At 36.3% G+C, this 25817-nt stretch overlaps 1 protein-coding gene across 13 annotated transcripts in view; it reads left to right on the top strand.

Annotated features, from left to right (window-relative positions):
• The window catches only part of FOXP2 (forkhead box P2), a 410750-nt gene that overhangs the window by 270711 nt on the left and 114222 nt on the right, over positions 1 to 25817 (top strand). For 10 of the 13 annotated variants that reach the window (XR_014881957.1, XM_085219254.1, XM_085219247.1 and 7 more), the window contains one exon: positions 16772 to 16861. The exons of 2 other annotated variants lie outside the window; for them this stretch is intronic. Coding sequence is in view for 9 of the 11 variants with exons in the window: in XM_085219254.1 (XP_085075380.1) it covers positions 16772 to 16861 (90 nt within the window). In the remaining 2 variants the exon portion in view is untranslated. Of the gene's footprint in view, positions 1 to 16771; positions 16862 to 25817 lie in introns of those variants that run through there. One more of the 13 variants, XM_085219279.1, reaches the window with a different exon arrangement.

Below are 25817 nucleotides of genomic sequence, written 5' to 3'. Positions count from 1 at the left end.
AGAAAAGAAGAGTAAAGAACAGCAGCAAGAAGTTATGACATATCATTAAATTAGTCTAATTCGACATACACATACATGTTAGTGGCATTTAGGTCCGGACTTTCTGTTTCTTAACTTGTCTTCATTTATGTTTAAGCTTTATTTAAGCTTATCCATTGATAGCATTTGGAAGGAGGCCAGATCAAGTTCTGTATTAAGAAGCTAACTGAAAAGAGCAAGTTTTGAGGGAAGATTTTAAGTTCTTGAGCAAAATGATAATGTAGAAAGATGAGGCTGCCACGTAGGTCAACATGAGAAAAAACTTGGAGTCACCAAGGGAAGACCATGAGCAGAAAAGGAAAGCTGACATGTTATAAAGAAAAAAAAAAACCCAAGATGAGGTTTTTCAGAGATCAAACTGTCTAGGACTTTTGAGAATATAATATGGAATTTGAATTTCATTTGAAAACAATTCATATATTTGTCAGGGAACTAAACAGTGTATGAAGTAGACACTCTTCATACTAAAACAGAAATAATTTTACTTTTAGAAGTAAAAATAATACTGCAATTTTATGTTTGCACATGTGCAGTCATGTGTCTTATTTATAGTTTTCTCATCATGAATTTATCACACGTGTGACAGCGTATGTAGCTTCAGTAAAGGCAGTTCAAAATATTGTTCAGATTTAATGGAAATTTCTAGAGTTTGTATTTTGTGTACATATTTTATACATATATATATAATTAAGTTTAGGTACTCTGCATCTCATAGTACAGGAAAAGAATATAGTAGGCAGAAAGAGCATAAATGCCTTTGCAGAGTATTTGCTAGGCAGTCTGTAGCTTCTCTCCTCACTGGGAATAGTTATATGATCTATATCAAATTTGTTTTACAGCTGTTAGTACCTCCTAGCATATAAACAGCTGGGTAGGATTTCTAGGAGACAGATGCCCATCTCACTAAAAGGACTGCTGTAATGTGCATTATCAGAACTAGAAATGAAGACTGAGCGAGCATGGAAATAGAATTATTTTTCCACATTTCAAAAGGAGGCAGTAAAAAGGGGTTTAGATTCATTTATTTGGTGCGGCAACCCACTATGCCTAACTTCCCCTGAACATTGACAAAGGGTATTTTAAAGTGGCAGATCATTCTTCTAGCATCTTCTGTTACCAGTAAGCTCACAGAACAAGATGGGGCTGGGAAAGTGTAACAATTGTCCAGAAACATTTGTATCTCACTGGAGGGTCCTACAAAAACATGGGAACCTGTGCCACTACAAGTCACTCTTACCTGCACCAAATTCTTGTAACACTGCAGAGTTTGTGTCTTGAATTTCACCTTCACCTTGTGTGTTTCTTTCTTACTGGTTTTAAAGGATTTAAATGTTTGAAATATGTATACGGTTAGATCTTAATTGAAATGAGCCACAGTGTGAATAGATGTAAGAGACTGACAATTGAACACACAGATTAATCAGCAAAAGCAGAGTTTAATTGCAGCTGATTTGTACTGGTTGAACACCTCTCTGTATAAAAAATATTTTATATTCAATTGTATTTATAATCTTTTGGATAGTCAACATATGGTAAAACTTAACAATATAACCACTTAATCAAACACAGATTTGACCTGTCCCTTCATTCTTTGCTTGTCAGAAGCTTCTATTCCTTTCTACATGGAAAACGGTTCAATAAATGCAAGGCTGGATGCAGAACCAGATCTTCTGTCTTTGGTCCTCCCAGTTCTTTCAATTTGAGTACATACTAAAGGCTACCATACAAAACATTGAATTCCCTCTGTTCCCAAAATACTACTTTTTAGCTGAGAAATTCAGGAAACTTGCTGAAGCTGTAGTACAGTGTGGTTGAATACATATGGCTTGTGACAGGTTTGATACAGCACAATAATTTATGACTCTATGAATGTATATTGTTGAATCCCCTTCTTTGTTCTCAAGTATAAACACTGTTGTTATCAATCACTCTTAACTTTTATAAAACTGTCTTGTTGGAGCTTTAGCTGTAATTATTTTGACTTCTTGTAATACCTAGAAAAATACCTGGAGTTCTGGTAGGCCAGAATTACTATAGGATATTTGCAGAAATTAAAAAAAAAAAGTATTCTAGAGTATACATCACTTCTCAGTGAAGCATTTCATTCTACAAAATGCAAAAATGCAATGGAACTGAGTCTAAAAAAATAAAAAAAACCTTGTATTTTAGAATGCAGAAGCTGAGGTCAGTCCCTCTTGAACTTGGCCAAGTTTCAAAATTTCTTCTTCGGACAATTATAGTCATTGCTATAGGTGAAAATTCCTTCAGCTGTTGCTTTTAGGATTTTGGGAACTTTAGTTTTGTTGCAAAGAGTCTGTTTTGGAATTTAATTAATTCACAACATAAATACTTTCAAATGGAGATGACGATGTGACTTGTCTTGCAAGATGATGTAGAAGCTTGGGTGCATTCCATATGGCTGCTACACATTTCTGAGAATGGTGCTTACTTGTGCAGTGAAAGTGCTCGCTTTGTAGTTTTGGAATCTGCCAATGCTGCTTGTAATAAAGGGAGTATCTGTACTGCTTTAACTGTGTCAGACAAGTCAAAGAAACACTTGTCTTGAAGATAAAGAAAGCCAGCTTAAGTTAAATTAATTTATTTTCCTGACTAGCATGATCGTCTCCAGTCACTAGAATATATTGTCTCAATGATATTGTGCTGGCCTGGTTATAACACTCTTGATTACTAATAAGAGGTTTTTTCAATGCCTTCTAGTCAGGCAGAAATTTAATTTCTCTTCAACATTACTCACAATGTTTGTGTTTTGTTTCTCTGTTCCATCACGGTTCTCAGTGTCTTTACAGCATTAGTCCATATAGTCTTTCTGTGATTCACCTTTTTTACCTTTTGTAATGAACAGATAATTCAGCCATTTATAAAGACGCAAGTCTTCTAATCAGAGTCTTCTCAGATTTTGACACAGAAAATTATAAAGAAAAATATCAGAGGTTGTTATTTTTAAAGAAATTCCTAGGCCTCTTCGTATTCGCTGTTTCAAAGATAGTTCTGCTTTTTGGCTTCTAAGAAAGCAGGCTTCTCATTAAACTGTGACTAATGTCAAAAGTTTGACATCAGAAGTGAAACTCAACCAAGGTGCATAAGGTGGCCATACCAAACCAGCACTGACAACTCATCAGCAGGCATTATGGGATGTCGTTTGAGATTCTCCTTTGCTTCAGAATGAAACTTCCTCCTCCCTCCCCCTTCCAAAGAGCATTTATTGCTGTTGTTTATGAAAAGGATTTGTTTTCCTAGCCTGTTTGCTAGGAAATCAAGCCCCTTTGAATCTTTTCCAAGTAATCTAAAATTACATCTTGACTATCTCAACTGAGAATCTCTAAAACAAGACATGGCTAAACTGTTTTCGGCACCCAGACAGGACCTGCACCAGTAAGCATGGTGCTCCTGTGTGCAAACCAGCTGACTGGTGTGGTATCAGATGCCCCTGAGCTAATGGGCATTTCAGCCCCCAAACTACAGGGATTGCATCGAGATCCCTAGTGGGACCGTGTTTGGATGAGTTTGGCTGCAGAACTGTGCATGGGAGTTGCTTAAGAGAGTGCAGGTCAGCAGAAGTCAGAAAGTCAGCCAAGAGCTGTGCTCACAGCTTACCAGCACAGAACAATTCATCAGTGTAGATGAAGCCTGAGAGAGCTGGTAGGAGTCATTTTGTCTTAATAGCATTTTCAGTAGTTCACTGTGTATTGCTTTTTTTGTAACTCTAAGCGTTAGAGTCCTTGTAGCACTGATGTCTTAATGATATTAATGAAACCAGAGATTGGTGGAGAAAAGGATGAGAACCTCTGACATTCATGTGAAATCAAAGATTGCTTCAGCTGTTGGTCTCCGCTCTGAGTTCAGGTAGCTACATAAGAGTTACACCATAAAGTCTGCTCCAGAAAGTATTTTGTAGCAATCCCAAAGCCTTGACATGAAATGGTTTCTCTCCCATTTATATTCTTGACTCATTGTGGTACTGCAAAAGCAGAGCCCTGGGAACTGCAACAGACTAATAGACATAATCCAGATCACTCTCTCATGAAAGGCAAGGTCTTCAACTAAGAATGCTCTAATACTGTGTCTGTATTACTTTATTTTCCAAATCTCAGAGCAGGAAGTATGTACATTTGTCATGTAAAATAAAAATTACATTTCTAATAGGCAGGATATTATATATTCTTAAATAACAACTAAAGTAATAATTATTATACGTTGTAACTCTAGAATATTATTAAAATGCCTCATCAGGAATAGATCCTTATTTGTTTCATGTAGCAACTTCTAAGTCCTACAAAGAACAGGTGATAGGAAGAAAACATGGATGAATGTTCACAGATAAGATGCACTGACTCCTAGTGAACTAAAGCAAAGAGATTGTTGGAAACAGTGAATTAGTTGTAGATCATTAAACCTAAGGTTAAAAAAAAGTAATAATTAAAGCTTTATTTCTGCTTGCTCTTTACATTCAGTCTAATTCTACCTAGTGGTGTTTGTAAAATGAGGACTGCCTGTTGAAAGCAGGATGTGAAGTGATGATGAACTTAGAGCTAAAACTCAGTTTATTATTGTATTAAGTGGTGCTATGAGTGGTTTGGTATACTAAAATATTGCCAGTACCATACCTACAAGGAAATTTACCCGTATGACATAAGAGACTCTGCTCTGTAGCATATGCATTAATAATTTTTTAAAGCTCTTTATTTTTTCTTGAAAAGTCTTGCTTCCCTTTTTAGTCTCTGAACTTGTGGTTATATGGGAACAACTGAGGAGTAGACACGAGGAACTGTTGTCAACAAAATATTTCAAGGCAAGATATATGTAATAGTATTTTTGCACATATCAACCTGTTTTTCTTAAAAGCTTATGTGTAAATTTAATTACTACTGAGTTTCAGAAGGTGAAAGATACCAACAAGTTTGACAGTTCTGCTGGTCATTGGTTAGAGAAAAATCTGTTGTGTTAGAAAACTGCCCAGGAGTGTTACAGAAAGTCTTGATTGAGAAAGAGCTTAAGGTTTGGGAGGATGAGGATTGGATCCAGGTTATTTGGACAGTTCTTGTTTCATGCTTTTTTCAGGAAGAAAAATGTCATTTCGTAGGAAGGCGTGTGTCTAAAAAAGCTTGCAGAAGTGCAGTGTTTCCTTAATCCAGAGAATGATGTCTCAGAGTTCTGTAGTACCACTATGGTTTAACTTAATCCAAAATGCCAACCTGACTATTCGAAATTAACTATAAAAGTATTGAAAACAACTAACTCGCATGAGAAAATTACTGCATGGCTGGTTTCCAATTGTGCATGAAGTGGGAGATGGAGCTTTCTATTGCTTCCTTCCCATGCTGTCCAGCTGCCATGTAGAGAAGCAGGTGATGAGCTGGCTCGTCCTGTGTGGGTGATGCAGTCCTGGAGTGTGGGTTACACAGGGAGAGTAGATGAGGAGAAAGCAGCACAGTAATATGTATTCACTTACACAATATATATGGTGATGATTTGAATCTGTACTTGAAGAAATCTGTAGAAGAAAACTCAAGGTTGTGAGAGGAATTGTAGAAATTGATGAGGTTTAAAATGTTACAAGAAGATGCAAGCAGCTGTTATGGAAAAAATCTCAAAAATGCAAGGACATAAAATCTGAGCTAGGTGCAATGTGTACTGAGGCATGGCTTTAAAAGAAAAAGCTAATAGCTGAGGTTTGTTTGTAAGAAGCTGATGACCAGATATGACAGAGGACTGGTTAAAAAAAAGAAAAAAAAAGGTTTTTTTTGTAGAGCAAAAGAGTACTTGGAAAGATAAAAGGAGTGAATTTTCTATCTGAACTCTTTCTGTGTATTCAGATCATGTGACTGAGTTGCTAATGGTTTATTTTAATGTGCATACTAGTGGTGGTAGTGATATATATACTGCGTGGTTCTGATGAAGTTCTTAAAATCTGATGCCAGAAGAGACTTTATCTCATGTGAAGTATTACATATGTTTGGCACATAGGCAGCTGGGTGTGTCTGTTTTTTTACAAGTGCATCTAAAGATGATAATGTCCCCGAGCATATTTATTATTATAATTCCTTGATTAGTTTGCCATTTATGAATAGTACTGTGGGTACTATAAGACACTATAATAAGGAACATTTTTCCTTGGGCAAGCTTGATGAACACCTACTTTTAATTCAGTTGCCTAACCTGTTGTGTTGCTCATGTATACTCCTTGGGAATTCCTCATACAGTTGCTATCATTTCTCCAGCACCTAAATGCCCTGGGAATTGCAAAATGTCTCTCTGTTCCTCTTCTGCAAAACATTTTTACTAGCTTCAGGTCTTTTCTTTTTCATCCTTCAAGTTTCTAATCATAAAGAATATACTCCCTACCAGATCTCCTCACAAGGGCTGAAACTAGGATGAGGAGCCTGAGGACATTTGTCTGCCTGTCTTCACTTGCATTTTAGCTTAAAATTAAAACTCTTTGTCATTTCTCTCTGTTACAATTTTCACTCTTAAAAGTCCCCAAAGTGGAGAATTCTTTCTCAGCTCCACAGTCTATTAAGACTACCCTTCAGAGCAAACTCCTTTGCCAAATGCAGTGAGATCCTGAGGACTGGGGCTCTTTCTACTGCACTGCCTTCTTCAGAGATACAGAAGTCTGCGCACTGGGTTGTGCCTGCTAGGTCAGCATGAAATCAGATGCACCAAAGAATTTAAAAGCAGTCTGAGAGGAAGGCAACCAGAGTAATCCAGGCGGTCCAGGTATAGACCACAAGTGCAGTAACTCTTTCAGAAAGAAAGCTAACCATTGCTGCTTTTAGGTTTTAGGTTAGGTTTTCCACAGATCATAAGCATTTCCTTCAAGAAAACGGGTATTTAGTTGAATGCGTGTGTGAATACATGTGTTACTTCGCATATATGGACATATAAATTGATGTGTGATCATGGCACAGAGATTCCCCAGGAGCCTCACAATCCATACATAGAAACAGATTTTAATGTTGCAGAATTATTCCAAGCTGTTTTGATCAAGCCTTAAGCTTTGTGTTATCGAGATACTCATGAATATTACTGAATGTTACCATTCATAAGTCCAGTGGCTAGCAAATGGGCAATTTATTTGCATAGTGTTCTTCTTGCTCTCGTATCGGTGTTTTTATTTTTTATTTTTTTAACTCCAAATTCAAAGCGGAGTGTGCTTCTCCCTTCAAGAAAAGGATTAGCAAAACCACTGAAAAATTACAAATAAAATTACTATCATTGTATATCCTTTTTACATTCATGTTTATTCAGTAGGATTTCAGTCGATTTAGTTTTAGCAATAAAGGATGACTTTTTTAAGTGGCTTAGGCTGTAGTGATTTTTTATCAAATTATTTTGTAAAAACATGATTGAAATCAGTTTATCAAAGATACTCGCTGTGTTTCGCCTTGTAGCTCTGGACTTAAATTCAGAATAAATTATACAGAATCAGTTGCTTTGCATGGGACTGTACAACTTGGTCAAACTTTGCTTCACATCCCATTTCTTCCCTTGCTTTTCTGTCCTCATCCTATCTCTCTTTTTCAGGCAGGCCTCTATTTACATGAAGAAATGTAGTATCAGGAAAATCTTGGTTTCTGCTACTGTCATGCCCTTACTTGGCGGTGAGAACAAAAAATTTCTGTCCAGGTCGATCAAACTGCTGCTAGGGCACACAGAGTGCTTAATTCTAAGCCATATCCCATTCTGTATAAACTACTTCTGTGTTTGGTTCAAAATCTCAAGGTTAGTCTTGTAAATGCAAACATGACCACTTAATATCGGAAAATTCCAAAGTGTGATTCTGTAGGCACAGCTCATACTGCTGTTAACTTACCATAGAAACAAATCAAGCTGAAGCTTTGTGATACTCAGTTTATGAGAGCATGGTGTTATTTGAAATGTAGCAAGGTATTAGACATTACAGTAATCCGAACTTGGCGTACTTTCACGGGAATCAAATGAACCATGCAATCAAATAAAATAGGGCTGGAAGGTGCTAGTGAAGATCTCTGTCCCAGAGCATAATCACTATTTTTCCTGAAGATGTTTCTTAAACAGGTCCAATGACAAAGATTCTGCAGTCTCTACAGAATGTATTGTACTCCTTCATTATTCTTAAAAATTTCTTCTTCATTATAATTAAGCCTCCATGAATTCTGTTTAAGGTCACTTCTACTTGTCTTACTCATGTTGCACAATTAATTCTTTCTGCATGGATACTTGTTGAAGGCTCCTATTACCTTATGCTATTTTTTTTCCTCTTTTTATCATCAGATTTTGCTATTCCATAGATTGAATTTTTTGGTCACTCTTATTGCTCTTTTCTGGTCAATGTTCAGATTGTCCACCACTTTGAAGCACTGTGCCCCAAAATGGGAGTAATACAGTTCACCAGCTGACTTTTTTAAAAAGTTGAATAAAGTGAAAGAAATGCAATGCCTGTTTTATATGTGTATATATATATACAGGGATATACACTTCTATGTGTGTATCCCTGTATAATATGACAGTACTGACTTACATCTTTAATATTTGTCATCTTAAATACATATTTTGAATCTGAGATTTCTTTAAATTATGTCCTTATAAATAAGCTTCAACAATAAGATCAATTAAAAATAATTTTAAAATAAGCGTTATATTTACTATATCTAATGTGAAACCCTGGTGTCAACTTTGTTTTTCTCCACTAATTCTCATTGGATTTTTCAGTAGTGGCTGTTGTGCCTTCCTCCCATTCAATTCAAACTTGATACGACCATTTTGATAATATTTCTTTTTGTCGTAGCATTTTAACTCATTTGTCTGGCTGTGGATTTGTTAGGGCAGTGGAAAATCAAACCAGCTGTCGTCTAAATATTTGGATTTCTTCAAATCAATGACTCTTCAATAAATATAGAATTCTTCACATTTTGAGTGGCTGAGAGATTTTGATTCTTAAAATTAATGTAAGTTTATTTATAATTACTTTGGCACTACGTAGATTTGTATTGTTTGATGCATAGCTTTGGTTTATAGCTTGCAGGGCATGAGAATGAGGAATCAGGTAGTAGGATGCTTTTTGCCAGAACTCTGTTACCAGTCAAAATTTACAGCTCCATATTACTTAGTAAGAATAATCAAACCTCACATCTATCCTTTCAGATTTCACATTCTGATCTAGGAGTCTTGCTCTGGGCCAGAACAAAATGAGTACTTGTTTCCTTTTGTTTTATAGCTATCTCACCTTGTGCTTTAGCTTATATCTTCAGTATATGATTTTTGTTGATCATTTGCTTAAAGATCTCCATGAAGATTTCATTGTCTTTTATCTCTGAATTTCCTTCTCAGATTTATATCAGTTGAAAGCTCAGCCTTCCAAAAGCCTATTGTTACAGTGCTTCCCTTGGTATTATGCTTTTTCCTCCTCCCACATTTGCTCTGTGTTTTGATTTTAGTACGGATGAGGCCGCTCTTGTTTTCATTTGTATCAGTTCCTTTCCTATTAATGAATTATCCAACTATATTCCACCTAAGCGAACACTGTTCCATTCCAGATTGCTTTATCTGAAAGTAGTCTTCACAGCCAGTAAGTTAAATCTCCAGTTGACAGACCTGAAAGGTCTTTTGTTAACCACCACATTTCAAATCAAGTATTCATATGCGTTTGTAAAATGTGTATTGTAAGATGTATAATTTCATACAATATTATGTATACAATATGAATGCAGTATTATCTATGAGAGCATTATAATTCTAGGAATCTTCTTTTTTCTGAATTCATACCTGGGATGGCTGATTTGCCCATCACACTTAAATAGCTTTTGCGTAAGTACTAGCTGTTTTTCATGTGAAATAGTTGATAGTAACTTTCATGTGAAAAACTGGTACATGCAGCCATTGCTACCTGAGATCAACTTTTCATTTTTTCTACTGCATGCCCTACCTGTCTGAAAGGCATTAAATAGTTGTGCCAGGGCATTTGTCAATTTTTGGCACTGGTGTTAGGTGTTTGCACTGTTTTTGTTTTTCATATAGTTAATTCAGTTAGTCAGTATGTAGTGTAAGTAGTATGAATAAAGTTGAGTTGCCTTCTCCTGTCTTTACTAAAGGAAAGTTAAGTTCACAAATATAGGATAAAAAGAAGAAAATTGTCAGAGTAGAGCACAACTTCTGTACCATGGGTCCACATATCTCCTAACCCTTGACATTTGCATTCTTAGGTGGTCTGAGTTTTGGAGATGCCTTTTGAGTTTGCTCTCATGGAACATGTTATGCATGGTCTGTCATGTATCCATAATGAACAATGCAGATTGATGTCCACAGGGAAAAGTCCTCCTAATAACTGCAGGAGTTGAAACAAGCCTCTTTTAGAGGTATTTTGTGCCTAGCTTTAGGTCAACCAAATAATGAGCAGGAAAAATGAAAGAGTTGTTTTTGAAACAGTATTTAGTATCTGTTTGATTGGGTTATATAGAGAAAAGCTAAATTTGGCTTTATAAAATGAAATATGTTAGCTGCTTAGTAGTGCTCTGTATTTATTTAGCATACTTCACATGGGGAAAAGGTATGCCACAAAACAAAACAAAACAAAAACAAAAACAAAAAATCGCCAAAACAATTAGAGTGAAAAAAATCTGGTAATTAACTATTATTTTTCACAAAACTAGTCTAATTACGAATCAGTCATGGTAAAATGAAAGGTCAATAACTACAGATGCATAATTTCTCCCTGATAGATTGCTGTTTGAAAATAGGTTTATGACAATTATGTGATTAATTTCCTTTTATTAAACAGCATTATGAGACTTCATGTTGCATTCATCAGTTTATTACTGTTACTTTTTCTCTTCAGTTGCAAATGAATCCTGGATAACATCAGGGAAGAACAGAAACTCAGGTAGATTGAAGATGTTTTCTTCAATTGTTGTTTGTACTGCAGGGAGGATCATGGATCTGAATCAAAATCAGACCCTCAGAATGCTGAAACTGGCAGAATCATCCCCAGCTAAATAAAATAATAAAATAATAAAATAAATGCTTTCACTCCAAGGAAATGAGATCCAGACAGAGTAAAATTCTTACATTCCTGAGATGAGGCACATGAGGAGTATAGCTATATAAGTTAGAAAATGGTGATCCAGAACAGCTCTGCCCACTTGCCACCTGTCTCTCCAAGTCTTTTTATCTTGAAATTCTCCAGGCACAGAGGGTTGCTATCCTGGATAAGCAATATTTTCCCACATGAGAAGCTCAGGGTCTCTTTCATGCATGATCCTATTCAGATCTAGGAACCAGGCATTTTTTTTCCACGAATGCCTGTAGCATCAATACAATAGATATTTTCAAGTATATTCAGAGTTCACACACACAGCTTAAGCTCTGTACAGCATTCAGCGGCCACCACCACCTTCTGGAAGTGCAATTGAGGGAGGTTATTTTGCTGAATTCTGTCCTTCTGTCTCACATACTTGTAATAGGAATGCTCAGGATGGTAAAGCAGCATTCAGTGCTGTTTCCTCTTCTTGAAATTAATTCAGTTTTAAGCATTTTTTGGTCTTACAGGTTTGCGTTCTACTACTAGGCGCACCTGAAACACCCTGCAATCCAACTGCTGAAATTGAGCCAGTTGCAGATCTTGGCTGTTTACAGCCTCTAATGGATATGCAGAAGACTGAGACATCTTTTTTTTGTTGGATTGTTCACATGTTTTTGATGCTGGATTAATTGAGTGAATTTCTTCTTGATTCTTAATGACCATTTTGATTTCTTAGATGATGTATTCCTACAGGAATACAGCCATGGCTACCTGTTACCATGTTTGTACTTCTGTAAGAAAATACTGTAATAATTGTTCAGTCTACCATTCATAAATGAAATTAGGCTGATTATGTGGCTTGTATTTTAGTTTTGTAAAGTCAAGGGCTTGACTTTACGGGCTCTCAGATGGGCACGTTTGTCCTCAGCAGGCAGGCCTTAGAGTTTTATCTTTCCCACACGGTTTAGAGACAAAGATTTTATCTTCTTTGTGTACTTCAGTGTTGCTGAGTAAGGTAAATAAAGATGCGTTCGAGTGTCTGGGTGTTGGCTTTTCCTGTCAGCTCTCCTGGAGGGGCTGCAGTTGGAAAGCAGATGGATCGTCTTAAATTAAAGGTTCTTTGAATAGAGTTAAATGCTTTGCTACCCCATTTGGAAAGATTATAAGCTGCCATGCTGACTGGCTGTGATGGTCATTAGAGAACTTTCGGAGAAAAATACAGTCAGCAAGAGACAAAAGTTTAGCAGTAGCGTTGGAAGGCTATTAGGGAGCTTTGAGCAGCATTATCTTTCTGTCAGAGTCTTTCACAGATCTCACATGACTGTAGGTAATTCTGAGCTTCTTGGGCTGAGCCAGCTGGAGGATGGACACAGCAGGACATGAGGGGCAGAGGTTCTACTGAAGTGATTTTTATAATAAATGTGGCCATGTAATCATTCGGTTAACTTGTTATTCAACCAGTGCAGTGCAGTCTTTGGCCTTAAATCCAGCTTAGCATGTTGATACGTTTCGGTTCCATAGTGCTACCAGCGAGATGACTCTTGTTTGACATATGCAGCCATTTGGAAAGTTATTTAATGTTCAGAAACTTATTTTTTTGTTCAGCTGGAATGTTGGAGTACGCAGCCATACGAAAAAATAAAACAGGGATTTGGAGTTAGAAAAAGGACAGAATCTGGTTGTCTTCTGGCAAGATTTTTGGTTCTGGTTATCTGCAAAGCATACACCTCTTGTCAGTATAAATAGGGAGTGCCTGTATAAACATTCTTGTTTCGCCTGTTCCACATAATAGTTTCTTGTATCATATTTCTTTTGACCTCGCTATCTGAAACCAATTACAGGAGATCTATTTGGGCTGCATCTATTTTCATAAGAAGCCCAGGCAGCAGTGTTTTTCTCAGAGATGAATATCAACATCAAATATGCTTCTGAGTGCTTTGTTATTTATGTTTCAGAGAGATTTTGTAGCCTTCAGCTCTCAAGAATGTGTCACGCTGTGCTGTTTATACATTGACGATATTAATGGGCGTAGATGTCATTTTTCATTTTTGCGACTCAAATGCAACAGGCTGATAGGTTAAACATTCCTATTTTTAAAGGAAAGATATGAGTGACATCTGTTTCCTAAAAATACGCTTATGTTGACTTTATAAAAAAACAACATGATCACTTTACTTCCTTTTAGTGGCAACTTTCACTTTATTAAAATGAGAAAACTTTTACAAATTATTCTAAGGCATTCTTAAATCAGATATGACGGTTTGGAATACAAAATAGAAGTAAGTTGTGTCTCCTAGAATTATTTCCAACAAATTACAAAATCTACCGCAATTTATCAAGTTTAATAGAGTGAGTTATATGCAATTAATTTCATTTTAGTTCTGCTTACATTTCAGCTATGCTAAAGCTGTGCAGTAAATATTAAGAAGTAGTGTTCCCAATAAATATTTTACTAGAAGACACAGTGAGTTCTGGAAACCATATGCCCAAATTTCCTGCTTATACAGACACTACTTAGAGCATTATAATGATTTTCATTTGCATTATTAAAATTATTTGTAATCCTCAGTTCTTTTTGTTGTTTTTGTCTATGCTGACTTTTATTTTTTGATTTTACTAATTTATATAACTCAATTTAGAAAAAGTGCCTACCAAATGTAGGCTGTTAATTTGAGGTAGGACCCAACATGATTTTGATGTGCCAGACTTATAAACATCTTCACTGAACTGCTTTTAGACCACAGCTTATTATCAAATTAGTGCATTGAAGAGATGATATGTGGGATTGGGGCTTACTTTAAGTGTACACGTTAAACTATTAATTTTGAAAGACGCTTTCAAGCTGTCAATTTGTTTTGCAAAGATTTAATGTCAGCAAATGAATTGGTAGAACTGAATGTTCTACAGTCTCATACTCCTTTCATATGAATAATGTCAGTAATAATTCTTTGAAATTAACGATGTGTTTCTGGGAGGTTGTTTACCGGGTAGCAGTATCTAAAGTTAAGTGGCACACTGGGAGGAAAAAGCACCATACGACAACGTCTATAAGAACGAAGGCTGACAGTGATTTCTCCTTATGAGTTTTAAATCATCTCTGATCTCTTGAAATTGTTTTCTGTTCTTCTTCTGTCTCCGGTGTTTACAGTAATCTAAACTGCCACAATAAGATCACTGAAGTATTCAGGTAGTCATCATTTGTAAGTCATTCTGTATTAAAAGATGAGCCTTTACTCCTTTAAAAATACCTCAACCAGCATATATAAATCAAAATAGTTTAAGTAGAAGAGGCTTTTGTGCAAACATATCCTGTTGTGCTGTCTTGCTTCTTCATAAAGTGGGACTCTTTGTAGTTACTGGTAGGAATTCGTACTTTCTTACACTGATTCCATGGGAGTATGCAAGCCACAATTGGAAATTATTCTGGCTAGCTTAAATATAAGCCACATCATACTATAATCCTCTCATTTTCAAGTACTCTAAATGTACAGCTTTACCAGATGCTTGCTTGCTTCTTTTTTGTATTGGCGTGAGATGAGTTTACTGCTGAGGGGGATGAGGACACTGAAACAACTTGCAGTTACAGTATGCATTGGCATTAAAGAATTGCAGTTTCTTTCCCAGATAAAGCCCATGTAATGAATTTCCTGCTACTGTCATAAATAAAAAATAATTATTTTATGTTTTTTTTTCCCCCAATCATCTAATTCCGGATCCTTTCAGTTGTTCTTGTAGCAATATTCTCCTGTTTGGAGAGGGTGGTTTCACTGTACAGCCTCCTATTAATTCAGAAGTGCAATAGTTTTCTCTCATTTAATCAAATTTCCCTTTCAGAGGGTTCTAAAGATTAGGAAGGATTATAAATTTGCGGTAGATCCTCTGTTCATGCATTTATTCCATATTTTCTGTTTAAACGTATACAAGATGTTGGGACCAGTTCCTGGCGCCCCCAAAATCAACTGATATTTATCTCTGGTCTCAGACAGAGCAGGGCTGTCCTTCAGGGTCTGCTCAAGAGCTGTGAGTGCAGAAAAGATTACACTGTTCACACAGGAAACCGGGCATCCAGTGACTCCTTGGTAACAAAATATTTCAAGTGCACTTTGAAATATTTTAACTTTTATTTATTTTTGGAGGGGAAAAGCTAGTTATGTGTGTCTGGTTGCTTAGGTTCGGAGGAATGTATAGTCTTTGTAAAGCTGACCTGTAATTACTTGAGAATTTGATGAAACAATAAGGGGATTGTTGTGAGAATGTCTCCAAATGTTAAAAGTATGCTCTGCAAACTTTGTACCAGAGCCTTCTACAGGGAGACGAATCAATGTTGTTAGGAGATGGTGCTAGTGCATTCAGTTTGTTTACTTTGGTTTTCTGTGTCTGCCTGCCTCCTCAGAAAACTTGCTTGGAGCCAGACTGTAGCAGCCCTCTCTCTGTCTTTTCATAATTGATCAGGGGATGACTGCTTTCCCTGAGGGTTAAGACGTGGCAACTTTTTCTGTTTGCTCAGCATCTCAATGCAGTAGTTCAAACATTGTTCACACCAGCTGGCAGTGTAATGCCATATGCACATCTTGTCAAAGCAACTGTTGTCATGGATACTAGAAACTATCTTAAAAACCAGCTCATTTGAGTCTAATCAAAATTGTACCTTTATCAGTTGGGAATCTTTATTATTTTAGGGAATGTTGATCAAATCGCCTTTATTGAAGTGTTTTCTATGTACAGTGCGTTTTGAATAACGTGAAGAATAGAGTGATGCATCGTAAAACTGCAGGTTCTATTTACTGGACTGATTTAAAAAAAAAAAAGAGTAGGTAGTTTCACTGTAAATGTCTCTTTATTTTCCATTTCTTAATAAATATCATTTTATAATACTTGGCATTTAAAAAATTTTATGAGGAAAAATAACATTTAGCCTTCCTTGGCTAAATTGAGTGTTTGTTTACTTTTCATGCGTTTAACTGTATTTTGCTGAGTTGGAATGAAAACACAAAATAAACAAAATGAAAACATTTTATATTTTGATTGGGATGCTGTCATCCCAGAGCCTGCTCTGATTGGCTGGGGAATAATTTCTTTGTTCTCCGATTTCCCTAAAAATGCAAATTAAAACCACTCATTTTTATTTGGCATTAAAACTGCACTTTATTTTGTCAAAGGAGAGGTTTCTCCTTGAATTGTAAGTACAAAAATTGTTTTTAATCTTCAATGAATATCCTTATTAATTCGCTTTCAAGATAATCTGATGTTGATTTGTCAAATTTAATTACAGCTTCCGGTAACACTTGAAGTCTACTTGCTTTTGCTTCAAAATTGTAATATGAAAATGCAAATTGAATGATAATTTACAAGGGAGTGGGCATTTTAGTTGAACACTCAAAGACAAGTTCCTTGTGGAAATGAGGCTATTGATGCAGTTTATGATTTTTCCTCTTCAAGCACTTTAAACAAATTAACTTTATTTCCTGCAGGATTTCATGTACATCCATAAATTCTAGTGAAGTCCTATATGCATACTTTCAGAGGACCTTTTTTATGCTTCAAGTAAAACAAATGCAAACTGACGCCTGAAATCTAGCAAATACACATCAAAGATTGCATTTGTTTGATTGGACTTTTACCTAACATTAACAATGATTAACTCATCTCTTTCTAGGAAATGGTGGAACTTATTTACATTTTTTTTTTTTTTTTTTTTTTAATATGAACTTTTAGGCACTCCAGGCAGCAAGGCAGCTGCTTTTACAGCAACAGACAAGTGGACTGAAGTCTCCTAAAGGCACTGATAAACAGAGACCACTGCAGGTTAGTAAAGGATCATTGCCTTTGGGGCCTCACTTGGAAGGAAGAGTGCTGTGCTTGCTCACACGTGTGGTGTGTGTGTTGTTGCCTGTGCTCTGATGCCGAGTGCTGCGTATTCGCATAAAGGAGGAGGTAGCCCTTCGTGCTGGTGACTTTTAATTCACAGGCAGAATTTACCAGAAGTTAGAAAGGCGTTTTGTGATTATAGATACTTGAAAGGTCTGTTACAATAAACGTCTGTGCGGATTGAGTTGAATAGCTATGGCTTTAATGAATTATTGATAGGTATGTTGCAAGATTGGCACAATATGTTTATATACATACATAGATTAAATTGTAAAAGTGGCTGTGTGAAGATGAGGAGTGAAATAGTACCCAGGAAGAAATAAGCAAGACAGGCTATCAATACTATATGCAAGTGACAAATGGTAAATTATTCAGGAAGTACCAATGCAACAGCATGAAATTACAGAAGAGCTGCTTTTGTGTTTTTTGGAAAAACATGGCATAACTTTTCACACTTGGATGCTGTTGGGCTTCAGAAATTTTTGGGGAGATTAACCACTGAATAATTATTTTAAATTCATCATTGATAAAAATACCGTACTGTTTGTGGATGGGAAGCATTTTATTTTTGAAAATTTTTTTGAGGTTTTAGGTCATTTGTTACTAATACTGAGTTACATCTGAAATTGCATTCTGCTGACAAAACTGGTTCTCTCATGGCGTATAGACTTTGTTTAGCGGTTTTTAATTGCTGGATTGCAGTTTGTTGCAGATAAAGGGATCATAAGTGATAGTTTTGTTTTGTTCAGTAAATAAGTATAACACCTACCTTTGGGAATCCCTCTTTTTTGACGGAATAACATTTTTTTAAATCTAAGTTTTAGTTTTAGTGGAGCATAATGGAGAGAGAACACCAGACATTGCAGTTTGTCTAATCCTGCATCAGTGGAACATTGTAAAGTTTGTTCACTTGTGCAATTTTTGTATACAGTTTACATACTCCTCTTTTTCTTGGTGAAATTTCATGAAGGAATGGTAGGCACGGCACACAATTTCATATTTCACGTCATCTGTCTTCAAATTTACTTTTAAAGCTCAAAACCAAAAGAAAACATCAGAAAGTAAATAAAGAAAATGGAAAAAAAAAAAAAAACAACCAACAACCAACAAAACATCAAAACCCAAACATCTCAAGTTGGCATTCTGCCATGCTATACTTGTAGTCCAGTCTGGAGGTGTAGAGTCCTGGGACCATCTCAGCTTCCCTCTCCTCAGTTTTGACTTCACTTTGCTAATCTCTTCTGGGCTGCAGGCACACAAGAAAAATAGTCGTAAATCCAGCAGCTTATGAATTGTGTATTTTTCTAAATTTTCAAAAGGGAAATTAGTGACCCTGAAGGGTCAAATCGTAAAGATAATTGATTTAATGAATATGGTGAAAGTAGTTCTTTCCCTCAGCTCCTTATCCTGAAAGGCAAGGTCTGTACAGGGAGTGTGCAAGGTCCCTCTAGCCTGAGGTATCTAAATAGGCCTACACCAGATGCTAAGAGAATTATATGAAACAAGCAAAAATATCAGTTTTCCCAGTATATTTTTTTCAGCGATGCTAGCTTACTCTAATTCTCCAACTTGTAATCTTCAGCAGTTTGATAGCTCTCTACATCTCTGTTTATATCCTACACCCACTGGTGAATCTTTTCAAGGCTGAGGGGATGTGGGGGTGCACTACTTGTGGCAGACAGTGATGAAAGGAAAGAAAACCATCTCTGGAGACAAAGGCAGTCACACAGTCAACCTAAAGGGATGATGAGATGGGGAAAAGAAGTCTTGTGCTTTCTTACTCCCACAGGACTAACCTTGGCCTGATGCCTTATAAATGTCATGGGCTGGTGTATTGTAGAGATGGCTTGTATTTTGTCTTTGCCAAGAAGGTTTAGTGCCTCATGAGTCATACTTACGAGGCAGGAAGAAGCAAATAAAGCAAATAATTTTCTTTTCAAAATTGTTACATGCTCCCTAAAGCCAAGATTATTGCTCGTGTTTTCCAACTTTTCCTTTGATGATCTGTATGTGTTCAGTGCCTCTCATTAGCCTTGGACACTTCATTTGGTTCATTTTTATATGAGAGGAAAATGGAATATGCTTCCAGACTTTGGTTTATGTATCAAATAACATGTAAATTCAGGTATGAGCGCACTCTGTTTTAATTTTCTTCTTTAGTGGAAAGGATGTATAAAGGTTTTGAAAATGAGTCCTTGGAGCTTTTCTATTTCTGTCTTTTACTGTTACTACAGAGCTTTTCATTGTTCATTATGGAGTGGAAATTCACTTTTTGAGCATTGTGATGCCTGTTTAACCAAATACTGTAATATGGGTCATAAACTTGTACATTGCTATTATTTTATTATGCCAGATTTAATGGTAACTTTGGCCAAAATCTCCTAGCAGTAGGAATTGCAAAATATCTATAAGCAATTTGGGGTTTATAAGATAAAAATACTCGTGCTTGTGTTTGTGCTTAAGGAAACAGACTTCTCTCAATATTTGAAAATATTTTAATATTAGTGTATGTCTAATTTCCGATAATTTCAGACCATTTTACTAATGTAGCAACTGGAGATATGGTAGAACTGTATTATAAATCTATTAAAAACCTTATAAAAATTTTAAAACTGCCTCACACATCTGCAAGCAAATGTGGGTATTAGGTAATCCTTGCCATTGCACTTCTCATGTGCTCCATATTTTGATGTAAACTGCACTATTGTTCTATGTGCCAAAAAGGAAAAATGGTATTAATTTTAGTAGCCATCTTGTATTTGAAGGATATTTGGGGGAAGGTACCATATGCTGCATTTATACATGTTCTCCCTGTTATTCTGTAATGTATCAAGTATTTTAGTGACCTACAGCAGCTACTAGCTAATCAGCAAGTTGAAAACTTATTGAAGAGACCTTCAAATTTGTGTCTACAGCTTTGCAAAAACAGGGTGTTCGGTAAGTGGCCAAGTTCTACTGTTTTTTTACCAAGGGAATTATTTTAGAGAACCTCTGGGATTTTTCTTCAACACTGTGAATGTTTTTTATATGCTTCTCATGAAAAATCTTTTTAAACTGATTGCTTGCCATATGACTGAAAAGAGAAGTGCTCTGGTTAGCAAATCTATTTGTATTAGTTTTTAATGCAAAAAAAAATTCATTATCTAGTAGTTTTCCAATATTTTTTCAAGGGGTAGTGGTTTACATTTAGATAGTTATACATATATGTATATCTAGAGAGTGAACAGTATACTAGCAAAGATTATCATTTTGTGCAGACGTTTATCTTGATCTACGATTACTTTCTGATTTACATTTTTCTGGGTTTCAGACTGCAGATGGCATAATCATTAGCATGTCTTAGGCAAAACAGAGGAGAAAAACGTCCCATCTGACAAGCTTGAGTACCAATTGTAGTAGCGATTTTACTTGCACGTATAGATACCCACGTAAGTGTGTTTGAAGGATGTTTATATATGCCAGTCATGACACTGATGCATCAAGTGGATCCAGTCAGTACATGCATTGGTTGATGACATATTTCAGAATAGCTAAGGCAGGTTTGGGATGGGAGCTGAAGATAATGTTAACCTGAGTATGATAAGATAATAGCATTTACTTGGAAAACATACTGCTGTAATAAGGTGAAGATTTCCGTAGTACAGATCTTTGTTTTGCAGTATTTTCTGGAAGAGGTGTGATTGAGGTGTGGTGAAGAGAGCTGATCGCTTTCATGGATTTCAATCCATATTACTGCATTTCTGCAGTAGGTAATAGAGGGAAAACGTCAGTTTGGCTCTTGCAACCTGTAGATCATTCTCCTGTGGCAGGAAATAACAGTCCTTATGGCTACTGAAGAATCTCATGTCATCTAGCCTGGGCTGTGACTCTGGCAGCTCTGTTCTCCTTACACTGACAGTCATGAGAAGGACTTGAGCAAAGCACAGGCATAATTTAAAGGTAAATGCTAGGAGGTTGTTACCACAGGTGGGTATTCATGTACAACACTGGAATTTCCCTTCTGCGTAGGCAAATCCTTGTGTTGAGACTCATTTGCTCACAATACTGATACTGTTGTAGGTTACACAGCATAGGGATTTGGACAGCTAGTTGTAATGTTATTTGTTTTTGCCAAAGAGCTATGAAAAGCTGAGCTATTTCTATTACCTATACTGCCTCCATTGAAGTAGTTTATTTTCATAAAGTCAGATTTAGAACTTTATCTTGATTAGAATAAATAGGTAACTATCTCCAATCCCATCACTTAATGTACGTACAATGAACTAGCTAGTTATTTTTTCCTTCATGTTAGGAGATCTGTTATTTCAACATCAGTACTAATGCATTCTGTACTAGGATGGCATGTCAGGAAATCATGACTCCTGGAATCAAATGGTTAAGCTCAGTGTGCACCAAGCCTGTTGTATAAATATCATGCTGTATGGCATGTTGAGTTGTTAAGGTAAGCTTTGTTTATTTAGCATGAGCACTTCATTGAAGTGCAATCATTTGAAAAAATTTGGGCAAGTAAGTATACATTTCAGTTTAATTACCTAATCTTTTCAAATGATTTCAAATGATCTTGTGCTCTGATTTGACAGAGGCCACTGATCGTAGAAAATGATGTTATGGATAAAAAAAGTGGAAATAATTACATTGAAAAACACTTAATATTTAGAAGATTGTATGTTGTATGAGATTTGATGGGAAAGAGAAGATACTAATGGTGAGCATGGAGTATATTTATATGGTATAAACTATGGAGAGCAAAAGATGAAGGATCAGCTATTGTGGGCACACTCTTTTCTCCTCCTCTTGGAGAATTTAGCACAAAGATATTCACAGACTGTTTCAGGGAATGTATCTGCCTAATTTCCTTGCTTCTGTGCTACTCTTTTAGTTTGGTCATCTCCCTTCGGATCTGTAGTTGAGTCTGAATTAATTTAAAATTCATTGCACGTAATAAATTAGCAAACATATCATTAATATTGTAACTTTTAGTTACTTTTTTTAAACATATGTAAGGAGCTGTTGAGAGATAAGAAATTGGGAATGTGAGTAAAAATAAGCAAAAAAGCAGTGCTTTTAAATGTTGTCCTCTGATTTAGCATTCACTGACTGCAACTGAACTGTGCAAGTAGAATGTTGGTAAAAAAAAGTTTCAGTTTAAAAAGGGCAAAAACAGTTACGGATTTAACTTAGATTGAGTTTTCTTTTTATTATGTTCAACAAAAATAGAAACAAATCCAGCTGGTCTCAAACTGTCTTTCCAAAAACTGTATGCTACATATTTCTATTTATCTAATGCTTGCTACTAAGCATAGGAAGTAGGAGGATTTTGTACATGCTAGAAAGCACTGATTTAGAAAAATGCAAATGCCTAATATATAGTGTAAGAGGAGAGCAGCGATAAACAGTCTTTTTCCCTCTTGAGTATAATTCTGGAGGAAATATGTGGCCTACATATAAGCAAACATTGAGGCTTGGGGTAAATTAAATTTGGAGGATAGCTGCTAGAAAGGCATAAGTCCAATTTTCCCTTGTAAGTCTGTTAGGAGGAATACACAGTTATCCTCTAAGGTGGAGAAATTTGCATCACTGATACCCACTCAGAAGACAAGGATAACCCCAAGAGATGGAGAGAGAAGGCGAGAAATTATTTTTAGGTGAGGTGAGGCGTAGGGGGAAGGAAATAGCTATGTTCAAACTTCTGGTGATGTAGGAGACAAGAGGTCCATTTAAGGCAGAGGAATGAATACAGTAGTAAAGAAAATGCTGCTCAAAACTCTGATTTACAATGGAAGTGTCCATGATAACGCGTTTGTTGGGAAGTCCAAATTTATATAGATACAAATCCACTCTACAAAACCTACATAGTGCAGAGATCAGCTCTTCATCACGAACAAAGTGTTGCAATATAAAAATTTGGGGAGACATAGGAAAGAAGCATTATGCAAGTTGTGTTTACTGGATAAGCAGAATACTGATTAGGATTACAATATTATCAGAGATTTCAGGAGGCATGTTAATATTAGACGTATGTCTGTGCAGCAGTCTGATGTGTCATTCCATTACTGTCACCTTCATCACTATCACACCTTTCCACCTTAATCTCATGCTGATTCTGATTCTGTAAGAATTTTTGAGGGGCTGGGAGGAGAGGGGAGATGAAGCCCAAACACACGTACTCCATTTATTCAGAAAGGCAAAATTTTGGGGAGATCTTTTTGCTTCAGATTTTGTGTAGCAGACCAGCAGACGCATCTTTTCCTCATTCTGCAGGAGTGCGGCCTGTATCTTGTCTCATACTACAGATGGGATGGACGGGCTAGTTTTTATATGCTGAATGATGGCAGTCCATGCCCTGTGGAGAAGTGCCTTTGCCTTGCAGGAGCATCTGGGAAGCCCTGTCCCCTGCCAGTCAGGTGCCTGCACCATTGCTTCTCGCTATGCTGTGTGCACTGTGGTAGGAGATGGAGGTCTCGTTAAGGTAATTCTGGCTCATGCAGTGGTCCTGATAGGCCTGATTCTTACTAGTTGGCTCATTGCCCGGACCAGCTGGTGGAGAGCTCCGGGGGATGCATGAATGCTGCCCTCTTAGTGAGTGGCTCTGTTAAAGGGCCTGCTCCCAGGCAAGTCCCTAATTATACCACTTTAGAATCATACCACTCCAGCAAGATGCTCTTTATACTCTTGAGATTAAAAAAAAAATACACTAGTGTCCCAATGCAGGAAAAAGAACTCAACAAAATATTTTATGAATACTTTGGCATGTGTAGATATTTTGAAACTTTCAAGGTAGATTATCATTAAGCCTCTGTTTTTTTCTCAGGTGATTTTTTTTCATTTCAGCTGGCAATTAAAAAAGTAAAGAAAATTTTCTAACAATCTGAAAATTCTGTGACTAAATAGTGAAGAGTAACAAGGAATACACCTTTCCATATGCGAACATCCAGTCTCTCTGTGTAGCCATCCCAAACCTCCATTGTTCAGATAACTTTTACTTTATAAATTGTTATCTTGAAATTTTCTAGTCATCTAGACAGTATTTTCTAGTAATTAAATAATATTTAGAAAGTTTTTTTTAGTTTGTGTGTTCAAGGGGATTTAATGGGGACACGAGGAGCAGGCTAATGAGGAATCTAAGTGCAAGCCAAGATCAGTGCAGGTGTTAGTTTTGGTTTATTATCGTTTTGAATAGAATTAAAATTATCTGAATGAACATGCATAAACATTATACTGTAATATACAGGAAGAGTATGTGAGTGAAACTGAAGCAACAGTCATATGGTAGACTGGAAAAGCACATCAGCCCGTCTTGTACAAACTGTTGGGAAGAGGGTTGTCCGACAATTGCCTCTTTGATGTTCTAGACCTTTTTATGCCTTCTTATGCTTCTAATATAATTTTCTTGAGACAGACAGATGAGAGTGTTATGAAATAGAATTAATGGTGAAAAATTTACTAAAGACTACTTCAGTGTTTTGCTACTTGATTATGTGAAGCTTTGAAATGCAATTGTACGATAATAATGTGTACAAAGGAAACTGTATGTTGTGCCAACAGTATCAATATACTTCAAGGATCTTACTACAAACCTAAAGTGCAAATGAAGAATGAGATTTCTCCCCTAAGTATTCACAATAAATCCATTTGTTTAGGAAATAATGCCTTCAGTATGATAAAAAAGGCAGCCTTATAACTTTGAGGAAAACCAATAGAGTAACAGAACATGCCAGAAAAAAATATCAAAATGAGCTCTGTACTTATAAAAAAAGTCATTTCCAAATTGAGGCAGCTGTAATTTAGCTTGCAGATTTGGTCTATAGGTTTCATGCCTAAAAGCGAGAGATTTCCCAAAATACAATACGGTATGAACTAATCCACAAAACTGTGCTTTTTTGCTTCAAAATCTGTTCAGGATCCCATGGCAAATCTGTTTGATGGCATGCCTGTGAAATGGAAGTAATATTGCAAATTCAGATGTGAATGGTGATTGATTCTTGTCTGTGTATATATATACATATAAATAGGCTGCTACAAAGGCTCAGCTCAGAGGGCAGCTCTGAAAGTAATTCCTCCTATTTATAATGATGGCCCATCACGTCAGAGGTGGATGTTGGTGGTATGGCAGTAGAGGTTGAACCTTCCCATCAGTGTTCCATTACATGTTGTTGCTGTGGGACAGATGGCAGCAGAGGAGCAGTCTCACAAAATGGCATCTGACATGGAAGGCACATATGAAGCAAAGATGTGTCATTGAATTCCTCTGAGTGAAAAAAATTGCAGCCATTGATATTCATCAGTGCTTGATGAACATTTCTGGTGGCCAACCAGTGGATGTGAGAGCACCGTGAGATGGTGGTTGTTATTGTGCTCTTTGTTTCTATTGTAGTTTTTAAGGAAATAAATAGGAGGCATTACTTTCAGAACACCCTGCCTATTCAGGAGTTTTAATTAGGAAGAGTTGAAGCAATATTCTGAGTGAGAAAAGAATAACTTAACTACAAGTCTGACATAACAATTGGAACCACAGAAATGAAGGTAGTGAGGAAGTGATCACAAGAGGGTTTGTACAATATAAAGTAATAAGTTCGAATCACGAACAGAATTTAAGAAGTAATTCTAATGAATTTTAGAAATTACAGCAAAATACAAGGCCGTATGTTTAGGACCAAGGGCAGATTTCTCCTTTAAACTTGTGTTCATCCTTTAAAATGTAAAAGAAAGAGAAAAGCTCGGTTTATTAGTTTCTATTTAATTGTGAACTACTGGTGATATGACGTAGATGAGAATGCACAATCTTAAATGAATTTTAAAAGGTGTTTCCAATCAAAACAGGGAAGTGTTAAGGCTGTTTCTGAGTGATAACTGTGAGACCTTATCTGAAATAGTGGAAAATATTAGGACATGG

This window comes from Meleagris gallopavo, chromosome 1 (assembly GCF_905368555.1).
Source record: "Meleagris gallopavo chromosome 1, MGAL_WU_HG_1.1, whole genome shotgun sequence".
Lineage (NCBI taxonomy): Eukaryota > Metazoa > Chordata > Aves > Galliformes > Phasianidae > Meleagris > Meleagris gallopavo.
This window is presented reverse-complemented; position numbering and strand designations above follow the sequence as displayed.